Source organism: Bicyclus anynana, chromosome 3, assembly GCF_947172395.1.
Source record: "Bicyclus anynana chromosome 3, ilBicAnyn1.1, whole genome shotgun sequence".
Taxonomy (NCBI): domain Eukaryota; kingdom Metazoa; phylum Arthropoda; class Insecta; order Lepidoptera; family Nymphalidae; genus Bicyclus; species Bicyclus anynana.
In genome coordinates, this window is record NC_069085.1 from 11,888,519 (window position 1) to 11,903,259 (window position 14,741).

General features: G+C 38.2%; 1 protein-coding gene across 1 annotated transcript in view; it reads right to left on the bottom strand.

The window, feature by feature from the left end:
• The window catches only part of LOC112047416 (RB1-inducible coiled-coil protein 1), a 31,960-nt gene that overhangs the window by 15,864 nt on the left and 1,355 nt on the right, over positions 1-14,741 (bottom strand). Inside the window, exons 2-15 of the mRNA XM_024084532.2 lie at positions 13,901-14,043; positions 13,325-13,518; positions 12,621-12,865; positions 11,565-11,692; positions 10,504-10,715; positions 8,870-9,081; positions 8,233-8,415; positions 7,044-7,216; positions 6,255-6,441; positions 4,518-4,801; positions 4,187-4,243; positions 3,676-3,802; positions 1,391-1,923; positions 409-658 (exon numbers count right to left, since the gene is read on the bottom strand). Coding sequence (XP_023940300.1) covers positions 409-658; positions 1,391-1,923; positions 3,676-3,802; positions 4,187-4,243; positions 4,518-4,801; positions 6,255-6,441; positions 7,044-7,216; positions 8,233-8,415; positions 8,870-9,081; positions 10,504-10,715; positions 11,565-11,692; positions 12,621-12,865; positions 13,325-13,518; positions 13,901-13,968 — 2,853 coding nt within the window. The 5' untranslated portion in view covers positions 13,969-14,043. The remainder of the gene's footprint in view (positions 1-408; positions 659-1,390; positions 1,924-3,675; positions 3,803-4,186; positions 4,244-4,517; positions 4,802-6,254; positions 6,442-7,043; positions 7,217-8,232; positions 8,416-8,869; positions 9,082-10,503; positions 10,716-11,564; positions 11,693-12,620; positions 12,866-13,324; positions 13,519-13,900; positions 14,044-14,741) is intronic.

The window sequence follows — 14,741 nt, forward strand, 5'->3', positions numbered from 1 at the left end:
CGAGTCTCAGCCTCTTTTACCGCGATACTTATTTCTAAATCATTTTGTTTGAAGGTTGTGATTAACCATGAAAAGATTGACATTTGAGGCGTAACACGTAGATGTTACTTGAGATATGTCAGATTATTGTCTGACGCGGTTTTGTGTATTGATACCGCTTAATTTTCAAAAGAAGATTGAATTACGACCAAAGAAGTAATTAAAAAATTAAACCTGAGCATAGCAATGGATTCAACATCAGAAGAATAACTTACTAAGGTGTAAATAGTTACTTGCGCTGTAGTGAGCTCAAGCATTTGTGTTATGATTTTTGACCAGCAAGAAAAAATATAAACCTTTGAAATTAGAATTACGTGTCACGCTACAATTTCACACGCAATTTTGAAATTGAAAATATGTTGAGCTGACCTCTTTTTCCGCCTCGTACTTCGCCTTCAATAACGATATCTCGGCATTCAACTTCTGTTCCCACTCTGTTTTACACTTTTCAGTTGCCTGTTTGACAGCTTCCTCCTTTTCCACTTCAGCGTTTTCCTTCGTCTGCATCACAATAGCGTTGTGGTTGCTTATTTCTATCACGTCTGTTCTCTCTATTTTCTCCAGACTAGACTCTGATGGCGAACGGTCCATATTGTTTGTTAAAGCTACTAATCGGAACCTATGGAAATTCATAACTTTTATTAGTCTGATAAGCTGCCACGCGCTTCTTTATTATCGCTAAATCAGCGAGCAAATGAAAATATGGGTCGATTATTATATATCGCAACCCACAGTCATTTGCAGCACCACAGGCTCAGTCAAATCGTTGTATGGACGGATCAATCAGTAACAGTAAGTTGGTAAGACAAATTAATTGGTTCAGCAATTCAAACGCTACAATTGAACATTCATAAATACAATGCAGACTGACATACATACACCCGTTCTTGGTTTATTGGTTGTGTCGTATTTAGATCAAAAATTAAAAAAATATATTAATATAAATATATTTGGAAAATACATACTATCTGGCCCAGAAGTATTATGTGATATGGGTACTAAGATAGGTAATTTCGTGGTTTACATTTATTAAATTTCAATCAATCTCATCTAAATAAATTATATTTAATGTAATTCGTCTTATAATTATCCGAATATCCGCTTTTGGTTGTTCTTTAATGACAGATCTTTCTGATAATGACAGTAAATGTGGTGTTTCCACACAGCAAATGTTTTAGTTCCATTTTTATGAAATTCTACTCTTTTATGTCGCACTATACCTTACCCAACATTCTATAAACTGTGAACCAGGAAAAACTGTGGTAAAACTTTAAACCTGGTGCCGCCAAACGTATTATAGAGATGATGGTATCAGTGACAATTTAAAAAAAAACATTAAAAACTGACTTACCTTGATCTTAGTGATTCAATTTCTGCTTTGTACTCCAGGTGCATTTTCTCCTGCACTTCTTTAAACTCTTTCTGCTTCTGAATTTCAAAATCTTTAAGCTTTTTGTCGAACTCCGTTAATTCCTCTCGAGTTTTTTCAAGCAAATCTTTCGTCTGTTGATGATCGCCTTCTAATTTTTCTATTTCTTTCCTATGAGCTAATATTAATTCCTCTTTCTCTGTCTTTAATAAACTTATTGAATCATCTTTGTCGCTTAAAGATGCTTTCATGTCACTTAATTCTAATTCGTGATCCACTGTCAACCTCTGCGTTTGCTCGCGAAACCTCATCTCTGTTTCATCACAATTCCTTTTCCAAGCCTCAGTGATTTCTATATATTTCGTACGAACAAACTTCTTTTGCTCTTCAATTTCTATCTTAAGTTTAACAAGCTCTTCTTTTATTAAAACTATATTTATTTTGCACAAACTGAAAACTTTTCCTAAAAACTCTTGCAATTTTTCGATGTTCACTTTATATGTTTCCATGTTATCCTAAAAATATTAGAATATAAAAATAAAATATTTAAAAAAATATAGTTCATTCATAGTTACAAAAATAAATAAAACCAAGCATATAAATAACAAAATATACATCTATTATATATTAGTATATATATATTATATACTATATATATAGTATATATATTAGTATATTATAAAACAACATTAATAAACCGCTACATGGGGCCGACGAAGACAGGAGCAACGAAAAACAACTAAAAACGCGACCACTCAGATACGCTCACTAACAAATAAATACATAATGCTGCATTAATTTATATTATTGACGTGACAACGTCTTATAATTCGATGGAGCCAACCGACCCGAAAAAAGATGACGTCATGCGTCATTCTCTCGCTCTAGGGTTGCCAACTTTTTTTACAAGAAATAAAGTATATTCTGGTCTATGAAGATTATTAAACGGTATTTCAGAAAAACGAACATTTTCTTTTGAAAAATGCAACCATTCCATCACAGTATTTTCTTAAGACGTTGTCACGTTCAACTATCGTCAGTAAACCGAGTATACAGACAACCACTTTTTTTATTTTTTATTTGGCAACATTTCCAATATACAGTCACAGCCAATGAAAGGAGAGGTAAACTTCCATTACCCTTAAAGGGGTTGCTTAAAAATTCCGCAAAATGCAATTGGGAGGATGAGATCTCCTCACGTGAGGATATATGAGTGGTAAAGTTTGACCACAGATTAAAGAATAATAGGCAGATAGAGCGCACGATACACGGCAGTGCAGCCATCCAAATACAAATTCAAAAACGAATACATTCTCGAGTCAGTACGACACAAAGCGTCGCATTTGTAATTTTCAATATTATTCAAGAAAAATTGCGCCTTATGTTTTTAGATATTTTAAAACTGTTCAAAAACTAAATAAATAAGATGAAGTATTTTTTATAGTTAATTATTGATTATTACTCTATTATGATATTAATTTAAGTAATTGTTGTTAGTGAAATACAAATGATGAAAAAAGTTTGTATATGATAGACTAGCGGAAGCCCGCGACTTCGTCCGCGTAAATTTCGATGTCAACTTTACCACTACCCCTACCCTACCCTACCCCTACCCTACCACTACATGTACGTGTCATAGGCTATGTTTGATCCCCATATTCACGCGGGAACGGGAACTACGTAAATGAAAGCGCCGGGTTTTTGTAGAACTTTTAAATATACATAAAGTCTCCATACATTGATTTCAATTTTACACAATAGTTAAGGCAGCGCATGCGAATGAGTCTGTTTAAGAGGATATTCAGTCCGACCTGTTTGACAAAAACTGTGATAACTCGGCTAATATATATGATACCAATATAAAATATAGCCTATAGCACTCCCCGATAATGTAGCATTCTACTGGTGAAAGAATTTTCAAAATCGGACCAGTAGTTCCGAAGATTACCCCATTTAAAAAATGTGACAAACTTACAAACTTACAAACTTTACCTCTTTATAATATTAGTATAGATAACAACAATGATGATGTCATGGAGACGCACGCGTGACGTTTGTTTTTTTTTATAAGTTTCACCGGCTTTACTTGTAAAGACTCATTCTGTATCGTTCTCTATTCTGTGGGTTTGACGTGATATAAGTGCACCAGCCTGTCTTTCGTCGCAGCCCCATTCCAAACTTGACGGTAGCGACTCCTCGATATAAAACTCGGAGTCGACAAACTCCTCTCTAGGACTCCATTCCAGTATAATAGGCAGGGTTCGAACCTCAGTCACGGTGGACACAGCCATGGTTGAGGGGACACAACTCGTCGAAATGTCCATTTTCGTCTTATGGGAGCCGCTCTGTCTGCTTAGCTTCTCAAAATCTGTTTCTGTTTCAGATTCAAAGTCCCTGTTGAAAAAAACAGTTTTTTTTTATTCAAGTATAAGTTATCCTTGACTTCAGATTTTTATGCGGTGTCATAAGATAAAAAAAATCGTTGTTTCATCGAAATGATCGACTCAAATGCGAATTTGAGTAAAACGATATTAACGCTCATTGAAAAAAGAAGCGATTTGGCTAACATTTAGAATGAAAATTGATTTGATTCTAGATTATCATAAAGGCTACTTTTCATCACGAAAAATCCACAGATCCCGTGGGAATTCCACGCAGACAAAATCACGGGCATTCGCTGGTATATATTTGAAAGAGATCTTTTTTATCTCTCCTGCAAAGTTGGTTAATTTCAAATTCATGATTGACGCACAACAAAGGTACTTAAACAGAACTTACTTTTCGAAATCAACTTGAACATCGGCATCTTTTTCTTCGTGATCTGACGAACTTAGTCTATAAAAAAAAAATATTTAGGGTAATAGTATGTTGCAGTTAAAGTGAATATAGCTTTGCAAATTCGTTCGTAACACTCCCTATGGCCCGCGCAGGCCAGGAAGGGGGTAGCGATGCCCCGCGCGCACGACTTCATACCCGCGCAGTCTTTCCCCTGCCCCGCGCGTACGACTTCACACTCGCACAGTCCTTCCCGCCTGTCGCCCGCATATAATGGGAATGTTATCAATGAACTTGCCAAACTATAATGCATTTTACAGAAAAAAACATATACCTCTGTTGGAAGAATTTCACAGGCGCATCCATGTCATATTTAAGTATTTCGCTTGCAAGATCCGGAAAAGCTTTCGATATAAATTCTACATCTTCGTTAGTGAGTTTCGGCAGTTTGACGTCGAACGCCGGTGGCGCCTGCGTCGCGAACGGCGGCGGCAGGTCCGTCATGCCGGGGAACAGACTCTTGAGGAAGTGATCGTCGAAATGTGAATTGAACTCTTGGCGGCGATTTACTTCCTCTTCGTGAATTTTGTAAAGCTTTTCTGCCAAATCTGTTGCCCACTGAAATATTAAACAAAATTTTAGTGTTAAAAATCATGTCATAAGATTGTCTATAAAACGATAGCTGAGACGATTTCAACATTCTCATTCGATTCCTTAGCAGAGAAACACAAACAACCTCTTAAAAATCTAGCGCAATTTGTGAATGGGTTATGTACTATCGTCGTCGTCATCAACCCATATTTTATTTATTTATTTTTTTTATTATTTGACGTCGGCTCACTGCTGAGCTCGAGTCTCCTCTCAGAATGAGAGGGATAAGGCCAATAGTCCACCACGCTGGCCCAATGCGGATTGGCAGACTTCACACACGCAGAGAATTAAGATAATTCTCTGGTGTGCAGGTTTCCTCACGATGTTTTCCTTCATCGATTGAGACACGTGATATTTAATTTCTTAAAATGCACACAACTGAAAAGTTGGAGGTGCATGCCCCGGACCGGATTCGAACCCACACCCTCCGGAATCGGAGGCAGAGGTCATATCCACTAAGCTATCACGGCTCTTATGTACGGTTATGTACTATAAAGGGAATAAAGAGAAGAAAGAGGTAGAGATTTCGATTTTTTTAGTCTCGGTCTATTAACAAATTCATATTTTCTATGTAGAATATTAATTTGGTGGAAATATATACGGAACCCTAATTTATGACGTGACCCTGTCGACTTAACCTTGAGCCAACCGATGAAGCACTCACCGTGAGATGCGCCTGCGAGAAGGTCCGCCGGCGCACCACCTCGTGCACGGCGCGCACGTAGACGGCGGGCGCGCGGTGCAGCTGCGCCACGACGCCGCAGTACCGCGCCAGTGGTGAAGCACTCACCGTGAGATGCGCCTGCGAGAAGGTCCGCCGGCGCACCACCTCGTGCACGGCGCGCACGTAGACGGCGGGCGCGCGGTGCAGCTGCGCCACGATGCCGCAGTACCGCGCCAGTGGTGAAGCACTCACCGTGAGATGCGCCTGCGAGAAGGTCCGCCGGCGCACCACCTCGTGCACGGCGCGCACGTAGACGGCGGGCGCGCGGTGCAGCTGCGCCACGATGCCGCAGTACCGCGCCAGTGGTGAAGCACTCACCGTGAGATGCGCCTGCGAGAAGGTCTGCCGGCGCACCACCTCGTGCACGGCGCGCACGTAGACGGCGGGCGCGCGGTGCAGCTGCGCCACGATGCCGCAGTACCGCGCCAGTGGTGAAGCACTCACCGTGAGATGCGCCTGCGAGAAGGTCCGCCGGCGCACCACCTCGTGCACGGCGCGCACGTAGACGGCGGGCGCGCGGTGCAGCTGCGCCACGATGCCGCAGTACCGCGCCAGTGGTGAAGCACTCACCGTGAGATGCGCCTGCGAGAAGGTCCGCCGGCGCACCACCTCGTGCACGGCGCGCACGTAGACGGCGGGCGCGCGGTGCAGCTGCGCCACGATGCCGCAGTACCGCGCCAGTGGTGAAGCACTCACCGTGAGATGCGCCTGCGAGAAGGTCCGCCGGCGCACCACCTCGTGCACGGCGCGCACGTAGACGGCGGGCGCGCGGTGCAGCTGCGCCACGATGCCGAAGTACCGCGCCAGCCGGTTGAAGCACTGGAACGACAGCATCGCGTGCGCATCCTGCACCGACATCGAGTTCTCGATCAGCAGCACCGCCCTGCCGGACAGCCCACCGCCGTTACATATACATATCACATCACACATACACCATTTGTACTTGAATGCATTATGAACAATGGAACTGCATAGTAAATGTAAAGCAAAGTAAATGTAACACATCTACGCATTGGTACTGTCACGCACGTTCACAATGGACACGCACAAACGCAGTTCACTGGAAGAGCGCGCATTGTATCGGTGCGGGGGACAGAATACAACTGAAGAGCCAATCGCCGCTATTCACGTCGGCAGTTCGTCTCTTGTACTGCAGAGAAACCTTACTTTTGACTTCTGTGCGATAACGGTCATTGCTAGAGTTCCTTGTCCATTTGTACCTATAATCATGGACAAACCTTGTTCTTGTTATAACACATTGTTCATAAATTTCAAAAGATCCTATTCCGTTAACAACTAATAAATCTGTATGATAAATTCAGAGTTATTAACAGATCACAATAAATCCTTGAGATATATTAACTTGATCATATACTACTGTTATAGCGTATCAACAAACTTTTCATTTAGCGTTTAAAATTAACCTTAGTACTCAAGAATTAAAAGCCGAAGGGATGATAATAAACATAATTTCCAATGACTTACTCCAGTCTAGCTTTCAATATATGTGACAGTTCGTCCTTGGACTTGGCGATGCGTCGTCTAATGTCTACCAACATTTGATGTCCCTCCAACAGTTTGTCCAGTTGACAGCGATGAGACTCCATGAGCGTGGGCAGAACGGACGGATCGCAAGCCGAATTTAAACGATCCCGATACTGTAACAGATAATTTTTCCCCTGAATATTATGTACTACCAGACTAGCAGAGAGTTGGAATGCGGGCATAATATATAGCCAATGGTCATCAGGAATAATATAAGATTCTAATGGTGAAAGAATTCTTCAAATCGGCCCAGTAGTTGTTTCAAAGCCTATTCAATGCAAACAAATTTTTCTTTGTAACAAACGGACGCCCGCGACTTCGAGTGGAAACCCTTGACAAACTTGCCAGTTAGCTATTGTTCGACATTTTTATCATCATCTATTGTTATTATCATCATCATGGGCCTACTAAGGTATAAGAAATATTCAATCTTAACAATCGATTCCGAAACTTACTGTGGATGTTGGGCATGCAGTCAGAGTTGTGTTTTAGCAATAGTACTGGTCTATTGCACAGTTCTTAAACCTATCTGGCTTTATGGAGTCCGGATATGGGTTTCCACTTACAACTCTTACATATTATTATTACAAAGAGTTCAGAATAGAATACTGAGAACAATTACCAATGCGCCCTGGTATTTAAAAATGCCTACAGTCTTAGAAGTGATAAACAAATATAAGCTGAAAGACAAAGAATGATTGCTGAAACATCCCAATCCACTGGCTATTAACTTGTTGAAAGAGTTAAGCGGTTAAAGGGAGCTGATGTGCTTGACTATATGCAGACTTGAAGACTGTTATGGTTTTCCTGTGTGGTAAAGCCTAATTTATTTGGCCAAATCTGTCGATTGATTGCAGATACATATAACAAAAAAATCATGGTCCTACTAAAGTATCACACTAATATTATAAAGGCGAAAGTTCGTGTGTAAGTGTGTAAGTATGTTTGTTCCTCTTTTACGCTGTGGCTACTCTAGCGATTTGGCTGAAATTTGGAATGGAAATAGATTTTACTTTGGATTAACACATAGGCTATTTTCATCCCGGAAAAATCTATGGTTCCAGCGCGTTTGTGAAAAACTGAGTTCCACGCGGACGAAGCCGCGGGCGTCCGCTAGTAAGAAATATACCTGAATAAGAGAAGCCGCTTGCTTGTGTTGATCTCGTTCTATTCTTTTGACTTCGCTTTTCAGCTGATCGAGTCCATACAGGCGGTCTTCGATGCCCTTGATCTGTTTGAGGCCGTGCACGTTCGCATATTCCAGTATGTGGTACAATTCCTCTTCGCGCTCTTTTAGGGGCTCCGAATCAATCTGGTAAAAAAGATTGTTTTCAATTGTAATATAATATGCACCTATTTCTCAATTTGATAGCCCAGAATCCGTGGAACATTTTTACAATTGATTACTATCCAGTTAATTTTCCATGAATAGCTTTATCTTGATCAGACGCTCAACTTTTATATTTACGAAAATTCTTGATTCTGGGTAGCTAACTGGGTTACCAGGTAACGAAAATTTCTGAGCGTCGGAAGGAGACAATGTACCACGCAATTTGTAGGACTTCGTGCCTGTTAAGTTGTATAACTATTAATTAAGAAACAGTAAAAAAAACAGCTGGTTATTAACAACTTTTTATAACCTCGTCCTCCACCAGGTGGACTGACAACCATTAAACTAAGCGAAATTCTTATATCCTATAACGAAAGAGCCTAGCCCAATAAATAGCCGTTAAAAACCTAATAAAGATACAATAAATAGTTCTTACCAAGGCCAATCCCTTCTGACAGTAATCCAGTATATCTTGCAAGGAGTCCTCATTCCCCTGCGCCAGTATCCAGTGCAGCAGGCTGAACTCCTTCTTACTCTCGCAGGATGCCACCTTGAATGACTCTCCCTCGCCAGGCTCCTCCACCGGCTGACCTGCTTCCGAGGATGTCGCACCTTCGTGGCTGGTCGAAGCGTGTCTTTGTTCAAACACTGAAATGAAGAATTTATTTCTATACTGGGTCTGTAGCCATTTTTATTCTCATTCTACAAACGCTAACGCTTCGAAAACTAAAAAAATGTATGGGAATGACAAATCATAGGGCCTAGTGGCAGTTTCATACTGTAACTATCACGTAAACGTAAACGCAAATTTCTAAGGAATTGAAACAGCTCCATCTAATGGCACTACTGCACGACTTTTTCAATTCCATATAAATTCGCGTTTACGTTAACGCGATAGTAACAGTATGAAAATACTTAAAACTCCCACTAGGCATACCAATCGATAACTTGATCATGTGACTTGTAGATAACGAATGTCATACATTATTTAATTTTCGAAGCGAAAAAGCGATCGTAAAAAGAAAATCAACGTGACATATGGATACAGGCCCTGACCATAAAATCTCAATTTATATAAAAAAATATTTCTGTTCTTTAGTCTCGCTTAAACTAATAAAAGGAAATGGACACCGGCCCATACAACGCCGGCCCAGGAAACCCGTTTAAAAATGTATGGAGATGATAATATGATGTATAAATAAGTATCTAGTAAATAATTGACTTAAAAGTATGTTTCTTAAGAAAAATATTTTTTTTATCACTCTTCTAGGGAAAATTGTTCGCCGGTGTACCAAAGTGGCGAAGTTGTATCTGAAAATCAATCTTAAGTCTTTAAAAAATATCTTGAGTCTTTAAAAAATATCTCTCTCTATAAAAACTCAGGGTCAACGATCTTACTGGGATTTGAACAAATTGTACCAAATGGAGAATTCCCAGAGTATTGAATTCTTAGGATAGGCGTCATTTTAGCATATATCACACCACTGCGTGTAGAGATTTTTATCAACAAATAACCAATAAATAAAGCCAAATAAATATGTTAACAAATAAAATATAAAATACCTATTAAGAACAGGTATTCAATGTTATCAATCTACAAATAGCTATGTCAAATCAAGGTCTTCATTGACGATAACTTATTTAAATGTATTCCTCAATTGTTCATACAAACTAAAATAATTTTACTTCCTACAAGATTTTGAGAATGAGTGGAAAGACAAAAACAAGCTGGATAATAAATTGTTTTAGCCTGGCGCGACACACAATTAAACATTGTGCTACTGCTTGTCTGTGCATTTTGTCTATTTCTCTGCACTTGGTCGCATGTTTGCACTTACAGGCCTAGGATGTGTGACCCTAGATATTTGTCTATCGCTATTTTTCATACTATTTTATATTGTTTGAAATAAACGAAACAACAAAAAATATACGATTGATTAAGCTGTTTTTGGGTTTTAACAATTAACAAAAAGCAAGTACATTCAAATGTATTAAATTACTAATTTCTCATGCCATAATATGAGATGATAATAATCATATAATATTTTCATGTTAAAAGGAATTTATTACCATCCTCCTCAGATAACTTGAAAACTCCAGTTCCAAAATCTGCTGTTCTGTTCTCTGAACTGCTGTCCAAGGGTTGGCTAAACTTGTAATGATGGCCTTCAAACTCTGTCTCCTCAAACACATCGAAACCGGAGAACCTGTGCGCTTCAGCATTTAACTGAAGAACAGGTAGTATTTGGATCTTCCCCAAAGATCGTAACACATCATTCAATCTACAAAAGAAAATCATCTTAATATACAGGTTGTTGCGGAGTATTCAACTTCAAGGTGTTGAGAAGTCCACATATAAGAGCCGAACTGCATAACTATTTTTTTTTTAATTAAAAAAAAGCTTTTTATGTTTTCAAGTAATTCAAATAATTCTGTCTATCCGTGTAACACACGACTTTATCTACCCTTGCATTTTAAAATACGTAATCGTAGTGGTAAGTCAGTCGATATCGACGAGATATTGCAACTGGCACTCCGCACTTCACTAGTCAGCTACTTCATCATATTTATCAATGAATAAGCTTGGCTAGGTCATAATATAAGAATGGGATACACAATTTAAGATCTATTTACAAAAGAAATATTTTTTACTCTAAAAATATTCATTTTGGAACACACGTTCCTTAATTAATTTTCCTTAAAGAATATAACCTTAGAGTTATGTGAAATACTCCCGAGCACCCTGTATAAATAAATATAAATTACGAAATTTCGAAAACTATTTGACGCACAATCATGAAATTTGGCATAGAGGTAGTTTACAGTTAGTAGACGTCCGCTAAGAATGGACTTTTGGCGGGATTAAGGAGGTCTAAGGGCGGACGAAGTCGCGGGCATCTAGTAAGTTTATATGTTTAACAGCATTATCAACTTATTTTACTCATAACTACAGAGCCAGTCTTTAGAGAGCTCCAAAGGCGGGCTTGATTTTTTTCTTTGAGTTTTTATTCTTTGTTTGTTACGCCTAAAGCCTTAACTAAACTCCTTCCAAGTTAGTGTGTTACCATCATAAATTAGGAGATATCATACACAATATTAAGCAAAAGAAAATGTATTAAAATAAGACTTACGTATTTAATTTTTCGTGATAGTCTTCCTTTTTTTGCCGCTGTTTTTTGAAAGATTCCTTGAAACTAGTTGATCTTTCGCAATATTCCGTATATATGTCCTCCAAGTTGGCAACAACTGCTGCCCATCCCTGTATTATAAAAAAAAATTATAACCATAATGTTGTAAAAGCCCGATTCATCCTCGTCTCAGTCCTCGTCTCACTCCGCACGCAGGTAGTAGATAAAATACACTAAAATCAAAACGCATGAGGCAACTGCAGGTGAGGGGGACCCCGCCGCCGCGCTCCTGCGTTACCGTTGATACCTAAGTTTGACGCTCGATGTTTCGAAACGTCATGAAGTTTAAATTGGGCTGTAATAAAACTTTGAATACTGAAATAAAAAAGAAAATCTTTGTTTACAAAATATTGCTTATCAGATATGAGAGTAACTAACCAATCTATCATTTGAGAATAATGAACTTTGAATAAATAATAAACTGCACAGGAGGCAATGATCTTTCAGGCCACTTCATGGTTTAAATTTTGATAATTTATCATTTGTGTCAATAAAAATCAAGCCAGCAAATCAATCATAGGAAAATCTGCTGGATTATTAGCTAATTCAGTGACATCATAAAAATAATCTCAAGCAAGACTATTTGATATCACTGTGTTATTCATAGCAGCATCATTGACAAACAAATATCATGCATGACACAAGTTAGGTGTCTTTCAATTTTAGAAAGGGATCTTTTTCATCAGCTTCCCTCATCTCACCTGAGAATTTTTACTGTGAATTTCTTATGCTTTCATTGTTGGCATAGGCAATTTAGGAAACATAAAAACTCATAAATTTTAGTGCATATACTATACTAAATTATAAAGATGTAGTTTATAGTATTGTAGGGGTATTCTCTGGATCTACTGAACCAATTTGGAAAATACTTTTACTACTAGAAAGCCACGTTATTCGTGGTGTCATAGGCTATATTTTATACCTGTATTCTCGCAGGAACAGAAACTACGCGTGTGAAAATGCGGGGCGTCAGCTAGTAATTAAAAAAACAGCAGGTACCTGATGCTGTAAATGTTGTTCGTGTACAAGTTGATCACAACTCTTGGACACTTCGTGTGCCAGTTCACTAAACTGTTCCGCTAAAGTTGCACAGGATATCACAGTATGCACATTAGGTAATGAGGAGCAACACTTGTCAACAGCGCTCTTAAGCTCAGCTACCGATTTGCCCTCAAATGCACTGCGGGTATCACTTCTGAACTCCCCTGTACTCTCCAGTTCCATTATTGGACTAAGGTCACACACTAAAATGATGCAATTTGTATTAATATTGTGTCTTAGTAGATTATGAAACAGTTGCATAATAGCAGCATAGTTTGTAAAACAAACAATGTAATGGAGACCAAGAGTTTTAAAAACAAAGTTATGTGATGTTTCCTAGTTCTACACAATACTTAAATGTATTTATATTTTTTTTTTTTATTCTCTACAAGTTAGCCCTTGACTACAACCTCACTTGATGGTAAGCGAAAATGCAATTTAAGATGAAAGTGGGCTAACTTGTTAGGAGTAGGTAGGATGAAATCCACACGCCAAGCAGAAGCCTCCCACCAGCTAGACCTGGATCAATTAAGAAAACCTCAATAGGCCCAGCCGGGGATTGAACCCAGGTCCTCTGTCTTGTAAATCCACCGCCCATACCACTGCTTACTTAATATTGTACTTTTTACTTAATATTATTGCATAAGAGAAAACATACTTACTAGATTGTTTATTTATGTGGCTTTCCTTTACTGAAGGTTTGCTAAACATGTATATTGGATTGGTGTCAGTGCCAGCACTGTAGGAGGACACCATGTGATCCGACTGAAGAACCTCCCCTCCACTTACAAGAAGTACAAGAGATGATGCTGGGATTTTGGTCTTCCTCTCTATGGCAGCCTTTAAGCTGGCCACACTGAAATGTTTATAAATGCAAATATATCAAAAGAAAATTAAATTCTATCTAACACAAATAATAAAAATATTAGTCTTGAAAATTAAGAACTTCCCATACAAACTTTCAATCTCTATTTCACCCACTTCTGATCTTAATTTGCGACATAAAGTAACCTATAACCTTTTTCATATGGCCTATCAAATTGTGCCAAGTTTAATTTGGTTTCATTCAGTACCTTAATATCTGGTCATAAAAAAACACTGGACAAACAGACAAAAATGTAAAAAAATAGTTTTGGCTTCAGTATCGATTATATAATGCCCTCCAACAAAACTTCAAAATTTCCTCAATGTACAGAATTGAACCTGCTACAATTTTATTATAAGTATAGATAACTCACCTCTGTAAGGTCAGGTTCATATCATATGTGGTCATCAGACCAGCATCTACATGGAACACGTAAAGCATGTTTGTTTGATTTTTTTGCAGCTTATATTACAACACTATGCCATGGTTATTCATATATGTTAAAATTACTGTGAGCTGTAAAAGATAAATATTGGTTGAATTAGTATTTTTGACGTGACAATGTCTTATAATCAGACATAACCAGCTGCACACCAAAAAAAAATGATGTAATGCATCATTCCCTCGATCTAGGGTTGTCAACTTTTTTTACAAGAAATAAAATATATTCTGGTCTATGAAAGTATTTTAGAAAAATGTAAATTTTCTTTTGAAAAATGCAACCATTCCATCAGTATTTTCTTATGACGATGTTACGTTCAAATATTGTCAGTAAATTGACTTTACAGACAACTGGTTTTTTTAACAGAACATCTTACCAATCAACACAAATTTGAAAGAATTTCCGGAAATTTTATTATAATTGTACAAACTTAAAAGTAGACTGCTATTAATACAATGCTTATTCATTAATTTTAAGTTTTATAAATTCTAGCTTTCAAGTCTTATCAAATGAAACAACTCAATATCTTATGAACAGAAGTAGGAATTTTAACCTAAATTTTCTTGTATGTTCCTTATCTATCTTTCAGGGCTCAGAATATGTGTGAGTAAATAGATGTATGAATTTTCAACAGGTACTGAATCTCACTAGAAATCAGAAATTGGGCATTGAAGAACAGACTAGTTAGCAATAAATATTTTGATATAGGTGACAATATTTTGAATGTTAAATTAGTAAACAGAACACTCTTCAAACCACATAAAAAATATGT